The 17752-nt window shown below is 38.2% G+C and overlaps 1 protein-coding gene across 1 annotated transcript; it reads right to left on the bottom strand.

Annotated features, from left to right (window-relative positions):
• Nucleotides 1-947: 947 nt before the first annotated feature.
• On the bottom strand, nucleotides 948-15135 carry Smp_030280.1 (C64 protease (C64 family)). The gene is made up of 7 exons (XM_018799576.1): nucleotides 15090-15135; nucleotides 14678-14825; nucleotides 14455-14642; nucleotides 6844-7096; nucleotides 3196-3257; nucleotides 1839-1948; nucleotides 948-1236 (listed from the first exon to the last, which is right to left on the bottom strand). Exons 2-7 carry the CDS (start codon nucleotides 14697-14699, stop codon nucleotides 1167-1169), a joined length of 705 nt encoding a protein of 234 aa, XP_018651351.1. The 5' UTR covers nucleotides 14700-14825; nucleotides 15090-15135; the 3' UTR covers nucleotides 948-1166.
• Between the last annotated feature and the right edge of the window lie 2617 nt (nucleotides 15136-17752).

Raw genomic sequence — 17752 nt, forward strand, 5'->3', positions numbered from 1 at the left:
TAACAGACTCCCAATAAGCCTTTGCTGAAGTAAAACTATAACTCAGTTCAAGATTCTCCTTGATGACTTCTTCCCCAGTGGTTTGCGTCACCTATCAAATGCCAGTATGATTACCAATGATGATTAAATGTAATAAAGCAGAAATATTACCTTATATATGTTTTGACTTTTTATAATATACCCGAATTTTGTCTTTGTTTTGCTCCTCACTAACGAAGGGGAATTCTGTAGGCAATAATTACACCAAGTCACTCAATAATATAGAAGCGACAACCAAAAACCCAAGCAGGTGATATACTATATACAAAAGTATTCTATTAAAACTACTTAGTTCCTGCGGAACTCGATGTGGTGCATTCCTCTTGAACGGAGCGTTGTTTATGCATTTCTTGGAATCTGTTTTTCAGTAAAGTATCCAACTCCCAAAGTTCTAATCGCCCAGGGATCTGTAGGTGAACAGTGTTGTCGTAAATAGTGACTGAACTTGCTTCAGAAAGTACTGTTAAGGTATATTCTGTTTAGTTTGTACTTATATTTACCTGTTTCGTACCACAAGCTTAGAATATTTTGTGCAATTTCTGCGTTACAATGCATCAAACATCACTTCCAAACTAACATTCGAGCGATTAATTAACCTTAACCGACCGTTTTATTTCTTGCATCTAGTTGTAGAACTACGTTATAATGGACAGGATGAGTATTCGTTTAGTCAGTGCTAGTCTCAATCCTAATTTAGAGTTAATTAGAAGAGTACAACTGCCCAGAAATACATAGTAAAATATTAAAGCTACACCATCCGATGACTTGAAAGCCTCTCCACTCTAATATGGTGACAAGAGTGGATTGTCGCAGTACAAATATACAGAATAATAAAATTGTTTACAAGGAATATCCAAAATAAATGAAATGCTCCTCACATTTCAACGAAAATTAGAACATTCACAAAATATAGTGAAATCCACAGTATTGTATTTTATTCCAGTAAAGATAGTTATCACTGAATACAACAGATTTTGAAGCCTATTGAAACTACATTACATTTTAGAGTCGCTTTACCTTTAAAAAATGAGTCCTAATATTGATCAAATATTAATATAAGCACAGTTATAATATACACAATGGTTTAGTGATTACTATTTACATGGAATTCCTTTTTCTTTTAGGAATCATTGAAATCCTTGTTTCTTTAGACAGGAATTGTAGTGTTCACCGAGTGCGAACGCATAACGGTGGTATCTAAATGATTTTTTAATGGGAAAAAAATACAGGAAAATTAGGTAACCAAGTAAGCAGACCAAAAATCTAAAAATGGTCAATTATACTAGACTGTTTTTCACAACCTCATCAACCGATTTGTCATGTTTATCTAATACCCGATGCCTAACTAAATGACAAATGCTAAGATTAGGCATATAATGCTAGGCAAAGATGGTGAATCGGCTGGTGAGGTTGTAAGTTTTCATTGACTGAGGTGGTTCGAACAAGAGTTACGTATGCCCAAACATTGCGTACTTCGATGGAGGATGTTTATTGGTGTAAAAGTAAGTAGGAAGGAAGCTTAGGGTGGCTGAATTAGTCTCTGAAATGATTGGCTGTTGACGTGGTCAATTTTGATGGTGAAAACTATCTGGTTGGAGTTCATTTAATAACCGTGATCAGTGGTTGAAGATATTGAATGATATGGCCCAAAATACCTTAAAACGGCTCTACGTTGATTAAAGCTGAATAACTTCTCCAATCATATATATATATATATATATATATATAAAGCAAACGGATAATAATACCAACATTCTAGGAAAGAAAGAAGATTAGTATCAGTACTTTAATAAACTTACACAATAGTGATTGGTGGCTGTTCAGAAAACTCTTCCCCAATGATTAATGAGACTCCTTCAGCTTGTAATATTTCAATAGGAAGTTGAAGCATTGTAGATAAGGCACGGATCTGTAAAAGAAAATGTGAACGAACAGTGAGAATAATCGATAAGATGCGGAAGAATCAGGACTAACATTTAGGTCAGTAGTTCAATGCTAAGATGATTGAGTTTCAGTTACTGAGTCCCCTAGGTTTGAATGCCTCTCCCTTTACTTCAGCTTGAGGGATCGCGTAGTTTCATTATCCATTACATTTAGAATGTGGCTCATACCTAAGTACTTAGAGAATGAGTTAATTTAATACTATTTTTAGCGATTGTTGTAACTGAATGAATGCTCTGAAAAAAGCGATTTGTTTGACAGTAGTTATTTTTCTAGCTTCTCTCCCTGCTTTGTATTTTAACTTTTATCCAGGACTTGTGTAACCATATTTCTATACTTCTCAATCCTTTTTGACTAGGTCTTTATTATATATATATATGATTGCTTAGTAGAGCAGATTGTGGAGGTTACTTTATTTGAAAAATCTTTCATCGCAAAATAATACTATTTAGAGAAGCATCAAAAACAAAGTAGGACTGGGCAGTCGTTTCGTTCTGATGTAACCACCCACTATCCCAAAACGGAAATGAACAAAAACCTTTATTTCATGGTATGGTACATTTATATCATTGGTTGAGAATTTGGTGATTCACATTTCTAATGTCAATCAACTCCACGTGATACCTGGAGGTCCAGGGTTCGAACCAGTGTGGAGCGATGGGAGATTATTTATGAAGAGCCGTAGTCTAAGGCAAAAAGCTGTATCTAGCACTATATGGCTTTCAGAAGTCCAGTTAATGACGAAAACCACCTTTAACCTTAAGTAATCACTTTGTAAAACAACCATCTATATTCAAAATGGAAATAAATGTTTAATCATAGAGTGAATGGACTGTGACTGCTAAGTTATTTACAATAGGATGGTGAATAATACTTAATGTTACATATAGGTAAATAGAAGAGTCATTGGAAGAACATTTATAAACATCAAGGAAATAAATGTCTCCTTTAAAATATAAACAATCACAAGTCAACTTTTTGTAAAAAATACATTATAGACAAATTAGTCACTAAATAACAAGTGATCTGAGAGACACATATGTAACAGAATCTCAGAGAAAATTGTTACTCAATACAAACAACGTATAAGAAGGGTAAATTAAATACAATTTAACTGTAGATTATCTGGTAAATAAGCACATTAATTTTGGAAACCAACAAAAACAAAACATATGAATTAATAGGCAAAAATGTGAAAAGATAACTGTTACTAACTTCAATTTGTCCACCCCACGTTGATGTTTTTTCTATATTGTCACAATATTGTTCAAAATTAGCTTCAAATAAGAGGAAAGTGAAACTATCAAAAAATTCTGACAACGTTATCCAATATATTTACGATTTGAACTGAATATTTTCAAGTCTAATTTCAATTTCAAGAAACTCTTACAACCATCGTTAATTCTTAAAGATGAAAAGTTTATTTCATTAGGACTGATATTAGCATAAGGCTATAGTGATGAAATAAATTCACTGTAATATAAGTCACCATAAACATACAGTAAAAAAGCATTAGTTGACAACCATTCATAACTTATAATCAAGCTGGATAAGTTAGTGGGTTAGAGCACAGACATGTTTTACATATCGATGCAGAAAATCAGTGCTTGCGCTAGTATATGAGCGTTTTGTAAAGGATGAAGCGAGATTAAATTTCGACATGGCATCAGTCTAGGCAGTCATTATATAAGACAGTTTAAGTCATCTTAGTGGTTGAAACTTTCATGGTTAAGGGTAAATAAAATAATTATTATATATGATTAAAGGCGTGGGTGATATGGTTTTTCAAGACCAAATGATATATTACAGTTGTGTTTTATCCACTGTTTCCCTCTTAATAGATCTTGAACATATTATTTTTCCTCGGAGACTTAACGAACGTCTTTGTAAGCTAAAGTTCTTTTTTTTTTACTAAAATTAGCTTTCAGAATATGATTAGTTAACATTATGATAATGACATTATCATTTCTTGACACTTGAATATCATCAAAGCGTTAATTGTCTTAATTAGCTAATGAATCATTGATTGAAGATGCAAAGTTTAAATTAACTATTTTATACTTTAAGATATCTAGCTAATAACATTGTTGGAGTTAGCTGAACTAATTTATTAGTATGTTCAAGTGAATACACTTTATACCAAAAGATGGAAATGTCTATATTGAAAAAAAAGTAATTGGGAGTAATTACCGCAACTCAATAACTAAAGTTATAAAGTAATATACCCAGATTGGATTAAAGCAAAAACAACAAACACAGTAGAATAACGTGAATTCATGTCCATCTCATGGGTTCTCTTTAGCTGATTAAAATTTAGAAACAGCACTAATATTTTAGTCATTTGTAAAGGTTGTTTAGATCTTCGCACTGTTGATGTCAAGAACCCCAATTAATTTGCTTCGTTTGACATCTGTGCATCATATGCAGAATGCCTCGATATTGCCATCAAATCACAACCACTTTAAGCAGCTGACGAGTCCTAAATAGGATGAAAAGAGCATCTTGAATACCGCTGCTAGCCACTAACCAACTCTTCTTAAAATCCTCGTGACTAAATGGTAATATTAAGGCAATCCGCACAGAATCCATATTTGCCAAAAGAGATTGAACAACTCCGATCCTTAAAGTAGATGAGAATATTCAAACAAACAATACATAGAAGTTAAGATTCGTCCCAATGCACAAACCAGTGGCTAAGTGGATAACGCGACGGCGTTTGAAGTGAACGGTACTTGGTTCAAGTCCCGATTTGAAAAGCAACACTGTGGCAACTTCACATACAACTGGGTCACAAATAGGATAAAACATATATCCTGTACTTCATTGCTACCCATTACCTAACTCTGTTTATTATTAATACTTATCAAAAACCAGTGTACATTAATTGTAACGTATAAATGAAGATTGGTAAAAAGGACAACAAATATGATGAATTATAAAATATTCAAATGGTTGAATATTTATAATATTTACCAATGTGTTCAGCTTCGACATTTAATTGCATAATATACTACTTCGTGCTCCGAATTATATAAATGCCTTTTTTAATTTTTACATCATTTTTTTAAGTTTTTTTTCATTTTACTCTATAAATATATCCATTTTAACAGTTTCTGTTACGCACTCTTCATTTTCTAGAAGGTTGTTTCCATGTGTTTTCGAAATTTTCCCTTCAGAACTTTCACACTAATTAACATACAAATATCCAACCAATTAAAACCTTCATAGTTTATCCTTAAGTATTGTGGTTATTTTACCAATCTTCATTAATACAATATATTGTAATTGGTATCAAATAATTATTACTATTATTTCTAGTTAATGAGCAAGTGAAGAGAATTTGCATCATAAATAAATTCATATTAATTAAGCTGGCACGTTTGTTGTTTTTGCTTTGTTCAAATTTATCAATGGAAAGAATTGCATGAAGTTATTCAGATTAGAGCCAAATGTAGTTTATCGGGTTGACTGGTTCACTTATCTTAGAAGTTTCACCAGTCTTGATGTGGTGTTGTGCGACGAAGTCTTTGCGTGTGTTCAGAAAGTTTAATTGGCTTATGGTCTTTTCTTGAGTAGTTTTAGATAAACTACCTTGTACTTTTAAGGCCTTGCCACTGGTAATCGATGTCTATGGAGTAAGGTGAAGTATATCTGTCAGTGTAAGAAGATAAATGCTGGTTATTTGGAGGGAATGCCTTACCGACGTTTTCCCCCTATACAATTAGCAGTACGACTTTACCCCCGAGCTAAAATTGTGCGCTTTTATTCTTACCACCTTTCAATCAAACTCCTTGGCATAGTAAGGTCCAAAAGAACAATTTTTCAGCTAGTGTTGCTTGATCAAGTCGCTAAAATCAGAAAGCGCGGCCACCACGCCAAGGTATCGGTTACAGTTTGGACCAGACGGGTAATACAGTAACTAGCTTTTATGCAAAAGGTATAGCCCTAAGACAGGACAACAGATAGACCAAGAGAATCTCAATCTTGAGTGACATAAAAGAATTAACAGGATCATGTTAATTATGATAGAAAATGTTTTAAAATACTCTAATCGACACAAGACTGTAAGGTTTTGACATAATTCAAAAAAAAAATAATTCGTAATGAATTAAATTAATTAGTACACATTGAAATAAACATATACGACTAAATGAGATGATGATGATAAATTAGCTTCTCCTGATTTCAGTGAGTACTAGAATAGGGGACAGAAATAAATCAACATATAAAGTTGCAATTTTCAAACCATACAACGAAATTTAGTCTGTCAATACAACAGAATACAAGGTAATTAATTCATCGAATTATTCATTCAAATAAGTCAATAGATTTTCATCGCTGAGTTTGTCTACGATGCTCGCTAACTGTGTCTTACTCAGAGCACTTGGTCGATTCCCTACTCATTTGTTAGGTGATTGATGGATATTAGCGTGATTTCCACCACAGATTTCATTTTTAGCCCTAATATTTACTACATTTACGTTTTTTATTCGAGATGTCACGCCACACTTTACTCAACACCTTCATAGTAGACAGATGATTTTTACTTATCCCTTTGATCAATAAAAAAGTTATTTGCTATCACACATTCAACCAGTCATATGGTGTACAGTGTTACAAAGAAAAGTATGCTGGGAGTTATATGGCCACGTATGAAGTTGTGAATATAAAATGTGAAGGTGAACAGCGATTCAGTGCTAATTTCTTTTCAACAGGTCAATAGTTGACTAGAGTTCCTGATGAGATCTACCTTTTAAACTAAATAAGTCGTAATAAATAACTTAACTGAATTACACTTTTTTAAAAAGAAGTTTGTTGCGAAATATGTACAGGAAATTACGGCAATCAATTAAATTACAATACCTATACTCATTGGTTCTCCAGAATCTGGGTTGAACAAAAATGGTAGGAAATCATTCATATTCTTGCGAATGTGATACGATGCAAGATGACGCAAAATTTTCACCACTTGTTTCATTGTCTGATCGGTATTAATATCATTAAGATTTTCTGGATTAGACATTTCAATCTTTCCTAGTAATTCGTGTAATGGATAATTTCGAATTTTTAATTGATGCCCAATTGACTGATAAAGGCAATCTCCATCTGAAGGAACCTCACAATAAATAATACGAAGAAAGAACAGTAAAAGAATCATTGGTAGAAGAGTTATAACGACTATTTCTCTCTTAATTAGATATTAATGAAGCGCGGACATTTCTGCAAATGAATTACAGAAGTGAATTGACCAGTAAACATTGAGGTGTTTACATTATACTAATATCTGTTTACCCGGTTTTGGGTGAGACATTTTGTGAGAACTAATGATATAAACCTGTTGAAGCAGGTTTCGATCCTGAGAAAGTTAAGTGCTTTTATTAATAGGTCATCATACACATAGGTAACTACAAATGATACTTATTTTATATCTATCTAAGATTGTCTTTTAGAGGTACCTGAAAAGGAAAGTGGATTATAAGTGCTCTCAGTGACCTAAGAGAGTGACCGCAGTGCCCAAGGGACAACTGCTTGAGATCGGTCACACACGACCTTTTTGTGTCAGCTCCGTATTTGTTGGGACCTTACCGCCAGAGACGGATATCCGTGGGATAAAGCGAGGTGTGCATTTTTAGGATCGACCTTTTCTAACCCCACCCCTCCTTGTGGGAAGGCAGCGTCGCTGTTATGCTGGTTGCCTGAAGGAAGCACCTTATTGCCCTCACACCTCTGTACAGTCAGCAGTACGAATTCGCCTTCGGACCTTGGGATTGCTGCTTTTAGTCTTACCGCTCTTCTGCTTGTATCCCGATGAAAATTGGGAGGCATAACACATGTACAAGTCCTTTCAGTAGATTAGTGAACATTCGTGTCCCTGAATTCCAGGAGTAACTTAGAAAACACTAAATCCGTAGTTACAATACAAACAAGGAATTCGTCGGAAAAGTCTATAACAAAACATACCTATAGCTTCTGTTATTTACCATGGGTTACGAAGTACATTTCAAATAATGGCGATACAATATACTGCACTTTCCAAAAACAAATCCCTAAACATTCAACTTTTCTAATACTAAAAAGTGATTGGGTATGAACATTTCAACCTGCTATAAAACTATTAGCGAATATATTTATTATGATACCTATCTGAAATTCATCCGTTAAACTTATTTTGTAAAAATCCAAAATGGAAGAATCATCAGTGTATAGCATGATTTATCCACAATCGAAATTTAGACGTGACACTGATGACACAGTTTCTGTGAAAAATACAACCAGAAGATAGACTTGTTTTTTTTGTAACAATACAACTAATTACTTAGAGGAACTAAAAAAGTACCGGATAATTACAATGGATATGATGTAAGCAACAGATATGCTTACATGCAACAAAAAGCAATCACAAATCGACTGATATTTCACATGCAAAACAATGACAGTCACAGAAGATTGAGGTAGTGAATAACCAAAATGTAGTAGGGATTCATCAAACAGAATATGAACTAACAATTGTGAAACAACAAAACTAAAAGCATGAAATCGCATGCCTGTTGGCTTGATGATTACCTATCTAGATAAACAAGACAATATATATATATATATGTCCCCGAATGCTCTGGTACGGCCGAGAGTGGGAAGGGCCCGCTCACTCTCGAAATGCTCTCACATGGCCACGCGTATATAGCCTCTGCCAGGGAAGTCCTACTCACTGCCTTCTCGTGGCGGTGGTGTTGTTTACGAAAGTGAGAGGACGAAAAGCGAATGTCCGGCGCTTTAACCGGGTTGGTGGACACGGAAAGTCCATCTAGGGGAGTTGGAAAACCCTGATTACAAACCAATGGTGCACATGGGCACCAGTATCTTGAGAGAACAAATAGCGTATGAACCAATTGTTTGTTCACCGGCTACCATGGAACTGCATCTCCTCACGATGCTCCACTACCTTGTGGGTTAGACCTCTAGGTCAAAGGCTCCGGGTGTGGCCTCCTCAAAGGCTCCGGGTGTGGCCTCCTAAGAATACCACCTGCTTCGGTCTTAGCACCCGAGCAGTATCATAGCCTTCACACAATTAAATATATCTGGTGTCCCATTGTACCAATATCTGTGTTGAAATATATATATATATATATAATATTGAAAGACCTGCTTCATATAATATTGAAAGACCTGCTTCAGTTTGGGCACCTGGGCAGTATCATAGCCCTCACACAAATCGAATGAGATTTGTGTGGCGCATATGTATCTGGTGCTTCCTTGTACCAATATTTATGTGTCTAAATAAAAATAATAAATAAAAAATATTGAAAGAACAATGACAAGACGGAGTTGATCTGAAAAGTGTGACGCATTTGTGTCATACATTTCGAACAATCTGGTCACACACAGGATGGGTTTGAATTCGCGAATAGCTAAGGCTTCTATAAACCTGAGGATTGACGCTTCACAATTTCTATACAATATCCTAAGACCCATTTCAATTGTATGTTTTGGTATCAATAAACATGCTTTTCTACTTCCCACGTTTACTGGGACATTTAACATGAACTGATTTTGAAGCCATCTAGGCATATTTTCCATAATCTTTGATTGCATTGTCCGATTACCCTTCCCTATGTATGTGTCAAGACAAACATGTAAATTAGTAAGTGCAATGGGATATGAAGTGATCGTTCGTGCAGTGTCTAGGACCACTTGGAATCATGGGCTTAATCTTTTCAATCACAATCAATTTAGCAGAGTAATATACTTCTCGATGGCTGCTTTTAGTCTGTCTTGAAATCAACCTGTTAGATTTACCTTTAAATTATAGGGAAGCATAAGCATTTTTCTTCGCAGCAGAATTAAAGAGGTTTTGGTGTTGACTAAATTTTTCACCTATTTATGAACTTTAGTGGATAACTGTTTGACATGAGTATTAGTCATCATCTTTGCGTCTTCTTTAAACGTATCTGTGGTACATATTCTTTGAGTCCTGTCAAAAAGGCACTCGTGCACCAGTGCTCGTTTATATCAATGGGCAGAAACTGTGGAAATTTAAACATCGACCAGTTCAGGTTGGCTTCTTATAAACTAACCGCCTTTTTGTTTCATCCACCCAATTATTCAAGGGTATGTTCAGAAATGGTAGTCAGTTATTACTTTCTTTTTCTTATGTCAGTGCGATATCATTCTGTACACTATTGAGTTTATCTAGTTATTTATTTATTTATTTAATCACATATATATTGGTACAAAGGGCACCGGATACATATGCGCCACACAAAATAATGAGAATGGGAGGAGAAGGAAGATGTGTATATATAAAAGAAGGAAAAAAAGAAAAGGAGAAGAGTAATGATGGGGGGAACTGAAATGTACAACCAGAAGAGCTCTCTCAGTTAGGAAAGTTATGGCCACTCTTTATGAAGAAAGTAGGAGAAGGTTACAGCAGGATCGCCACTGGCTTCTATTCTGAGCCATATCTGATAACGTCTCTAACCACTGTGTTGCACCATCTCTCGGACCCCAACCAGGGTGTCGTGAAGGACCAACGGAAGCTAGCCCTTTGCAGCTTTCTTTCATGCCACGACACCATGTCATACACTGACCTCCTTTCCGCTTTTTCCAACCAGTCCCAGGGTCGGCAAATAATGCACGACGTGGAAGTCTCTGGGACGACACTCGTAAAACATGTCGAAGCCACCGAAGTCGGTGTTTCAAGATGGTGACACCAATTGAATTATCGTCTCTGCGCCCGAACACACGATGCCGAACCTCTGCATTACTAACATGGTGTTGCCACTGAATGTCAGCAATCCTTCGGAGACAACGATGATCGAACACAGAGAGACGTCTAACACCCTCAACTCGGAGAGGCCAGGTTTCACAAGCATAGGGCAAAACTGCTCTCACCGACGCGTTGTAGATCCGACCTTTCACAGCCAGACTAACATCACGAAGGCGCCAAAGATGGCCCAGATTGGCATAAGCCGCTCTGGCTTTCATTATACGTGCATCAATCTCATCACTCACGCCACCACCAGCACTTATGTAGCTATCTAGATACACGAACTTCTCAACTACTTCAATCTGCTCACCATCCAGGGTGAGTACAGGATGAGAATCCTGCCAGTCTTGTAGGAGTACTTTGCACTTGGAGGGTGCAAAGCACATGCCGTACCTGCGGACACTGATTGCCAACTGATTAAGTGCGGATTGCATGCCTTGGGCATTATCGCACAGTAAGACAATATCATCCGCATACTCAAGGTTGAGAAGTCGTTCTCCAGGCAGCAGATCCACACCGCCATTACTTACATCCATCAGAGCTGTTTCCAGGATGTCATCGATGGCAAAGTTGAAGAGGAATGGTGAGATTGGGCAACCCTGCCTAACCCCGCTGCTCGAATGGAACAAGGGAGAAAGGTGGTTGTATGCCCTCACTCTGCCTGAGGTGTTCGTGTACAGGGCCTTTAAGATGTTAATAAAGTCTTCAGGCACACCCTTCTTCAATAGACAATCCCAGAGAACAGTCCTGTCCAACGAATCGAAGGCAGCCCTGATATCAAGAAACACTACGATTGTTGGCCTGCGATAAGTATGACGGTGTTCTAACATTTGGCGGAGGGTGAAGATGTGATCAATGCATCCTCGACCAGAACGAAAACTAGCCTGCTCCTCGCGAGTCAATCGTTCTCGGGTTTTAAACAACCTACGAAGAATGATAGAAGCCAATAGTTTGGACGCAATCGGAAGTAGACTTATCCCCCGATAGTTATTACAGGAACAATGAGAACCCTTTTTAAAGATAGGGACGACTATCGACTCATTCCATGATGTTGGAACACTTTCTTGTTCCCAAACCTTTGCAAACAACACAGTCAATTCCTTAGTCAAAAAGTCACCACCATCTTTAAAAAGAACCGGAGGTAAGTCATCTGTAACGTTTCAAGAGTTGGAGTTCCTTGAGGACTTCCGCCTCGTTTGGTGGATCAGTCGTCACCGGGCATAGGGGGCAGGACAAACTGGTTGACGTTGCCAGAGCAGCAGGCCAGTTGAACTGCCCTTCGAAAAATTCTGCCCATCGTCCAAGACGTCGAGAGATGTTAGTGATTGGAATCCCATCATCCTCGTAGATTGTTTCACTCACACCAGACTTCTTGCTGCCAGTGGCTCGGATGAGTTGGAAGAGCTTCCGGCAGTTACCAGATGCAGCTGCTGCTTCCATCTCATTAGCACGCTCCGACCACCAGGCTTCTCGGTCCTTACGCAAGCTTTGCCCAATTTCATTACGTAACAGCCTTCGTTTGTGGTCATACTCACGGTCACCCGGAGTAGACCGACGGGCTTCCATCAGTTGTAAGGAGCCAGAAGAAACCCAGTGCTTGTAAGCGGGACGTTTCGCGAAGCCGCAAGCGGCTTCACTCGCCATTTTCATGGCGTCGTGAAGATGCAACCAATGCTAATCTATACTTTTCAGTGGGGTGGTAGCTAGCCTAGAAGCTAGCTCCGCTCGATACTTACTTGCAACAGAAGTTGCAGCCAGTTTACTAACATCGATCCGTTGATGGCGGTCAATCCTTCGGCCACTGAAAAGTAAGGTGAGATTGGCGCAGACCAGGGCATGATCAGACTCCAGATAGGTACTCCAAAAGGAGCGGCAGTCTTGTACACAACCACGCCAGCGGTAGCTGATCGCGATGTGATCAATCTGAGTCCAGGCTTGGGATGCAGAGGGAGGACGCCAGGTGGCACACCGGCGATGACTGTGCCGGAAGTTAGTGCTAGCCAGAAACAGGTTGTGGTCTGTGCACAGTTGCAGCAAACGGTCCCAGTTATCTGTCCTGCGACCAACAAGTCCCCATCGGTCACCTAAACGACTCTCTTCTGTGCCTAGACGCCCGACCTGTGCATTCAAGTCTCCGGCTAGTACTACAATATCTGTCGAACGCGCTTTCTGGAGAAGAACAGTTAACTGATGGTAAAACTCATCCTTGATTGCATCCGGGCTGCAATCTGTCGGGGCATAGGCGGAGATGACGAAAAGACACCGTTTCTCACGCCGGTTTCTTCTCACTTTGATGGAACTTTCTAATCTAACAGCACATAACCGACTGTTAATGGGGATCCAATCGATTAGTGCTGCCTCAGCCCTAGCGCTTAGTGCGACACCAACGCCAGCAAGACAGGACGAGGATGTCACAGGGTCCCCGGATAAGCGCACGTGAAACAAGCTTTTCGAGGCGACAGATGGAGAGCGGATTTGTAGTACTTCACTAGAGTCTTGAATACGGGTCTCGGATAGACAACAAACGTCAACATTAAGACCTTCCAAAGACATAGCCAGCCCTATCTGTTGTCTGATCTGCATTAGTGTGCGAACGTTGAAGGAAGCCATCTTGAACGGCGTACGTGGTTTCAGAAAATCTGCTTCAGTATTCACAATCGGTGGAAACATTCACTTTCGACCAAACAGCGACTAGAGATCGTTTAGATGGAACAGAGTTTCCACCAAGAGCGAGCTGCTGCATAAGTTGAAAAGTAAGGTTACACAAATTGGGGATAAAAGGGGGTGAGTTAGCGATATGGTAAATAATAATAATAATAATAATAATAATAATAATAATAATGACAATAATAATAATAATGATAATAATAGTGATAATGCAAATTGTTTTGTTTCTAGCATGAGCGAGAATATAATTGTCAGTTGAATGTTTCATTTCATTTATTTGCGAGAGGGGTGTGATACTTCCCAGGTGCCCAAACTGAAGCAGGTGGTTTTCTTAGGGGGCCACGACCCGAGCCTTTGACCTAGAGGTCTAACCCACAAGGTAGTGGAGCATCGTGAGGAGATGCAGTTCCATGGTAGCGGGTGACCAATAACTGGTTCATACGCCATTTGTTCCTTCAGGATATGGAAACCCATGTGCACTATTGGTTTGTAATCAGGGTTTTCCAACTCCCCTAGATGGACTTTCCGTGTCCACCAACCCGGTTAAAGCGCCGGACATTCGCTTTTCGTCCTCTCACTTTCGTAAACAACACCACCGCCACGAGAAGGCAGTGAGTAGGACTTCCCTGGCAGAGGCTATATACGCGTGGCCATGTGAGAGCATTTCGAGAGGGAGAGCGGACTCTCCCCACTCTCGGCCGTACCAGGGCATTTGGGGGCGTTTATCTAGTAATTGAACAATAACCTAATCTTCATCACATATGACGAAGATATCATCCATGTGTCTCTTATACAGAGTTTGACAAATTTCAGAAAACACTTTAGTTACTTAAGCCTTCACAGATTATATCATCAAGATCGACTAACAACAGACCGATTTCTGGTTGTGTTCTATTAAGCGTTTCTCATAACTTACAGCCGTATAGCAGGAATATATCTTAGTCCTATGATCCACAATATGTAAATTAGCAAGCCTCTGAGCGATATAAATAATGACAAATATGCAAAACGTGTAATTTGTTTACATCTTTATAAAGACTTACTTCAAATAAACATAGGTGACGGGCTGAAAGTTCCTTTTCTAACCTTTTCATTTCAACAGATCGAAGACTATCAGATCTATCTGCTTGTATATTCCTTAGGGCAGCTGTCTGTTGAGCATGTTGAAGAGCAGCCCGTTTTTCACGACGACGAGCTGCTTTACTAACTTTTTGTGTCGATGCAAGTTTATCTGAAGGATACATCAGAGTATTTTCCAGATGTTACCCTGAGTGCAAGTATTATCCATATTCTCCAAAGATATCTTTTTCCTCACTGAACACAAGGGACAGAATTCTTCGCAAACAGCTTCAACTTAACAAACAGACTTGAATAGCTCCACGTTTTGTAATTTGAAAATCAATCTAGATGATAACTAAAATAACACACAAGCCAAAGTTAAGAATGTTTCTGAGAAAAGAATTAAAAAATGTATTAAGGTATGAATATGTCTGTGATAGTTATATGAAGCAAACGGCAGAAACAACAAACGTTCATGGAAGATTTCTTTAATTGAAGACATATTTGAGTTAGAATAATAAAATGGTGAATGAAAGTGATAAAAACACATCATTTCACAGCTCAAAATAACATAACAGCAACAAAAAGCGTAAATAATAAGAAATGTCGATGTTTACACCTTACGTCGATAATTTGGGGGAAATTAACAGAAAAGCCTACGTAACGCAGCCATTTGAATTTACCGCTTACTGTCACATATATTATCCATATATCTACAAAAACAACGTTTTGTTTGAAAACAGTCTGAAAACAATAATTTTTATATATTTGAAATTTCCTAAAGTCCAAACATCAGGGTTTTTTATTTGCTTGTTGGCATTGTTCATGTATGCTTGTTGACAATCAAAAATAACTTGCTCCTTGAAGGTAAGCTGCATAATCTCTTCGTTCTCACTTACTATTAACAAATACCTTCCTTGTCCCATAAGATTAATTTAGTAGAAATACACGAGAAAGTTCGTAAACCTAGGGCAACAGTGAAGTTGTCAATCTACCTTGAATGTCATATGTCGACATATAACGGGAAGTTGAGTAAGATACGAGCGATATTCTCGTAAAAAAAAACTTGCTTTTATCTTGATAACTTTCCAACGAATGCACGGTCGGTTCCTTGAAAATTGTTCGAGTAAGTTATATGAGAAAAAGCATCTGGCACTACGTTCTCCCCAGAAATATGTTGTATATCTGAAGTAAACTGCGAAATCTAGACCACTTTTCGAGGCTCTCTAGGTGAGTACGTGTCTAAAGACGAGCTTAGAGAGAAGGTGGGGTCTCGTGGTTAGTGAAAAAAGGCCATTCTCGACCTTTCAGGTTGTTGAAAGTGTCGTATAGCACAAAACACCACTGAAGTTCCTTGGCGAATGTGCTATACCTCGATTCAGTGTCTTGCAACAGTCCCGAGAAGAATGACGAAGGTTACCAGCTGTTGTTTACACAATGTTGTAACACTCCTATGATTACTGAGCCATACGCGTTGTAGCGGTGAATAACTCCCCAAAAACAATAGCTCTGTAAGTGTTCGACATTGAATGCCGACCACATTAGTTTTAATGGACTCACCTAGCTGAAGGCGCTCAGTCATGCATTCGCACCACATCACGAGTTGGAGCGCCGTACTCAACTTTTCTTGGGATCACAAGCCAGATTAGATCAGTCACTTTCTCGATATGTTGGTAACCCATCAAATATATCTTCCAACGTCCTCGTTTCTGACTTTTAATTCCACTGGTTGGGCGCGATTTATATTAGAAGGTGTTACTAGTAAAGTGTTGTCAAACTACGATACCTGTGACATCTTCAGCGTCTACTGCGACAGTAATGGGTGCATTGGTGTCTTGGTATGCGAGTATAATCGCTTTTGCGATAGTTTTCCTAACTGTAAAGAATGCTTGTTGCGTTTTGTCGACCGAAACAACTTAGAGGAAACAGGGATATTTCAAGAACCCTATAGACGTTGGGGATATTCATGGATTAAAAATACTTTTCTCTGTATCTTCTCTTTAATTGAAATATTCAGATTCAGTCAAACTAGGATTCAGGAATGAAGGAGTTGGTAAATACACTAATAAGTATATGATCTAAGCTCCATTGTTCCTGCGAGGGATGGATAGTACCGTGTACTCAGTGGTGACCTGATGTGAATGTTTGACCGATCGCCTTCAGCTAGGACATCCTCAATGAAACTAGAGAGGTTTCCATCAATGTTGAAGACTTACAGAACTATTATTTTACGGATTCATTTTCCGCTACTGCCGAAATAAATAAGGCATTCGTGTCGCATATGTTTTATGGCCGATTAATAACAGATTAAATAATGCTATCTGACTAAGTGATGTTCGTGCATTCATTTACGTTATTCAGAATAGGCTTACACACGCACTACAACTTACCAAATGAGAACTGACATTGGTCCCTCTAGATATATATAATTCTGAACAAGGGCAGTGATTTCGTACTTGTTATGATTATCGATGCTTTTGTGTATTTGTTACATCAAAAAGCATTCTTGTTCTACTTCAACTTGAATTATTTCGGTTAGTTTTTGAAATTTTGTTCAAAACTTTGTCTCGTGGTACCTTCTTTCTCATTTACTCTGACACATGTTTCTGCTGTGATCATATTGTGTTTTAAACCCTAATCTGATTACAATGGTTGGCAGTACTTACAAGTGTGGACGGCCAAATTGTTTATTCCTCGTGGATGAAGGGATGCAATGTGATGAATGTAAAAAGTGGTTCCACAAGATGTGTACCCGTCTTAGTCCCGCTGCATACAAAAGATGATCTAAGCCTAAATCGCATTGGCTTTGCATGTTCAGCTGCACAAATAGGACGATATTGATCCAGGAGGCTATGAGCCTATTAGCTCTGGACTCTAAAAAGAACGATAGTGGTTGCGCTGGTAACACAAGTACTGACAGTGAAGACTGTGTCATTGTTGTACGTGCTGTAACAAAACGCGTTAAACAACCTAGTAGTCACGACAATTTTGACATTCGAGTGAGACCGGATATGTCTCTTGAAGATAGAATAACAAGGAACACGGCACTAGCTGAACTAGAAACCTGTCTACAAAACGGTGAGAATAATTTCCGATTGGTGGGTTTTTGAATAGTCAGGTCTTCTAAGTGAATGCTACCAAGACCTGTGTGGATAGGTCGTTCTCCCTGGGGGTTTTATATGCCAACGCTCGTAGTCTAAGACATAAATTCTATGAACTAGGAGCATTAGTGGACAAATTAAGGCCACTCATTGTAGCTGTGACGGAAACATGGTTAGTCCT

This window comes from Schistosoma mansoni, chromosome 3 (genome assembly GCF_000237925.1).
Source record: "Schistosoma mansoni strain Puerto Rico chromosome 3, complete genome".
Classification (NCBI taxonomy): domain Eukaryota; kingdom Metazoa; phylum Platyhelminthes; class Trematoda; order Strigeidida; family Schistosomatidae; genus Schistosoma; species Schistosoma mansoni.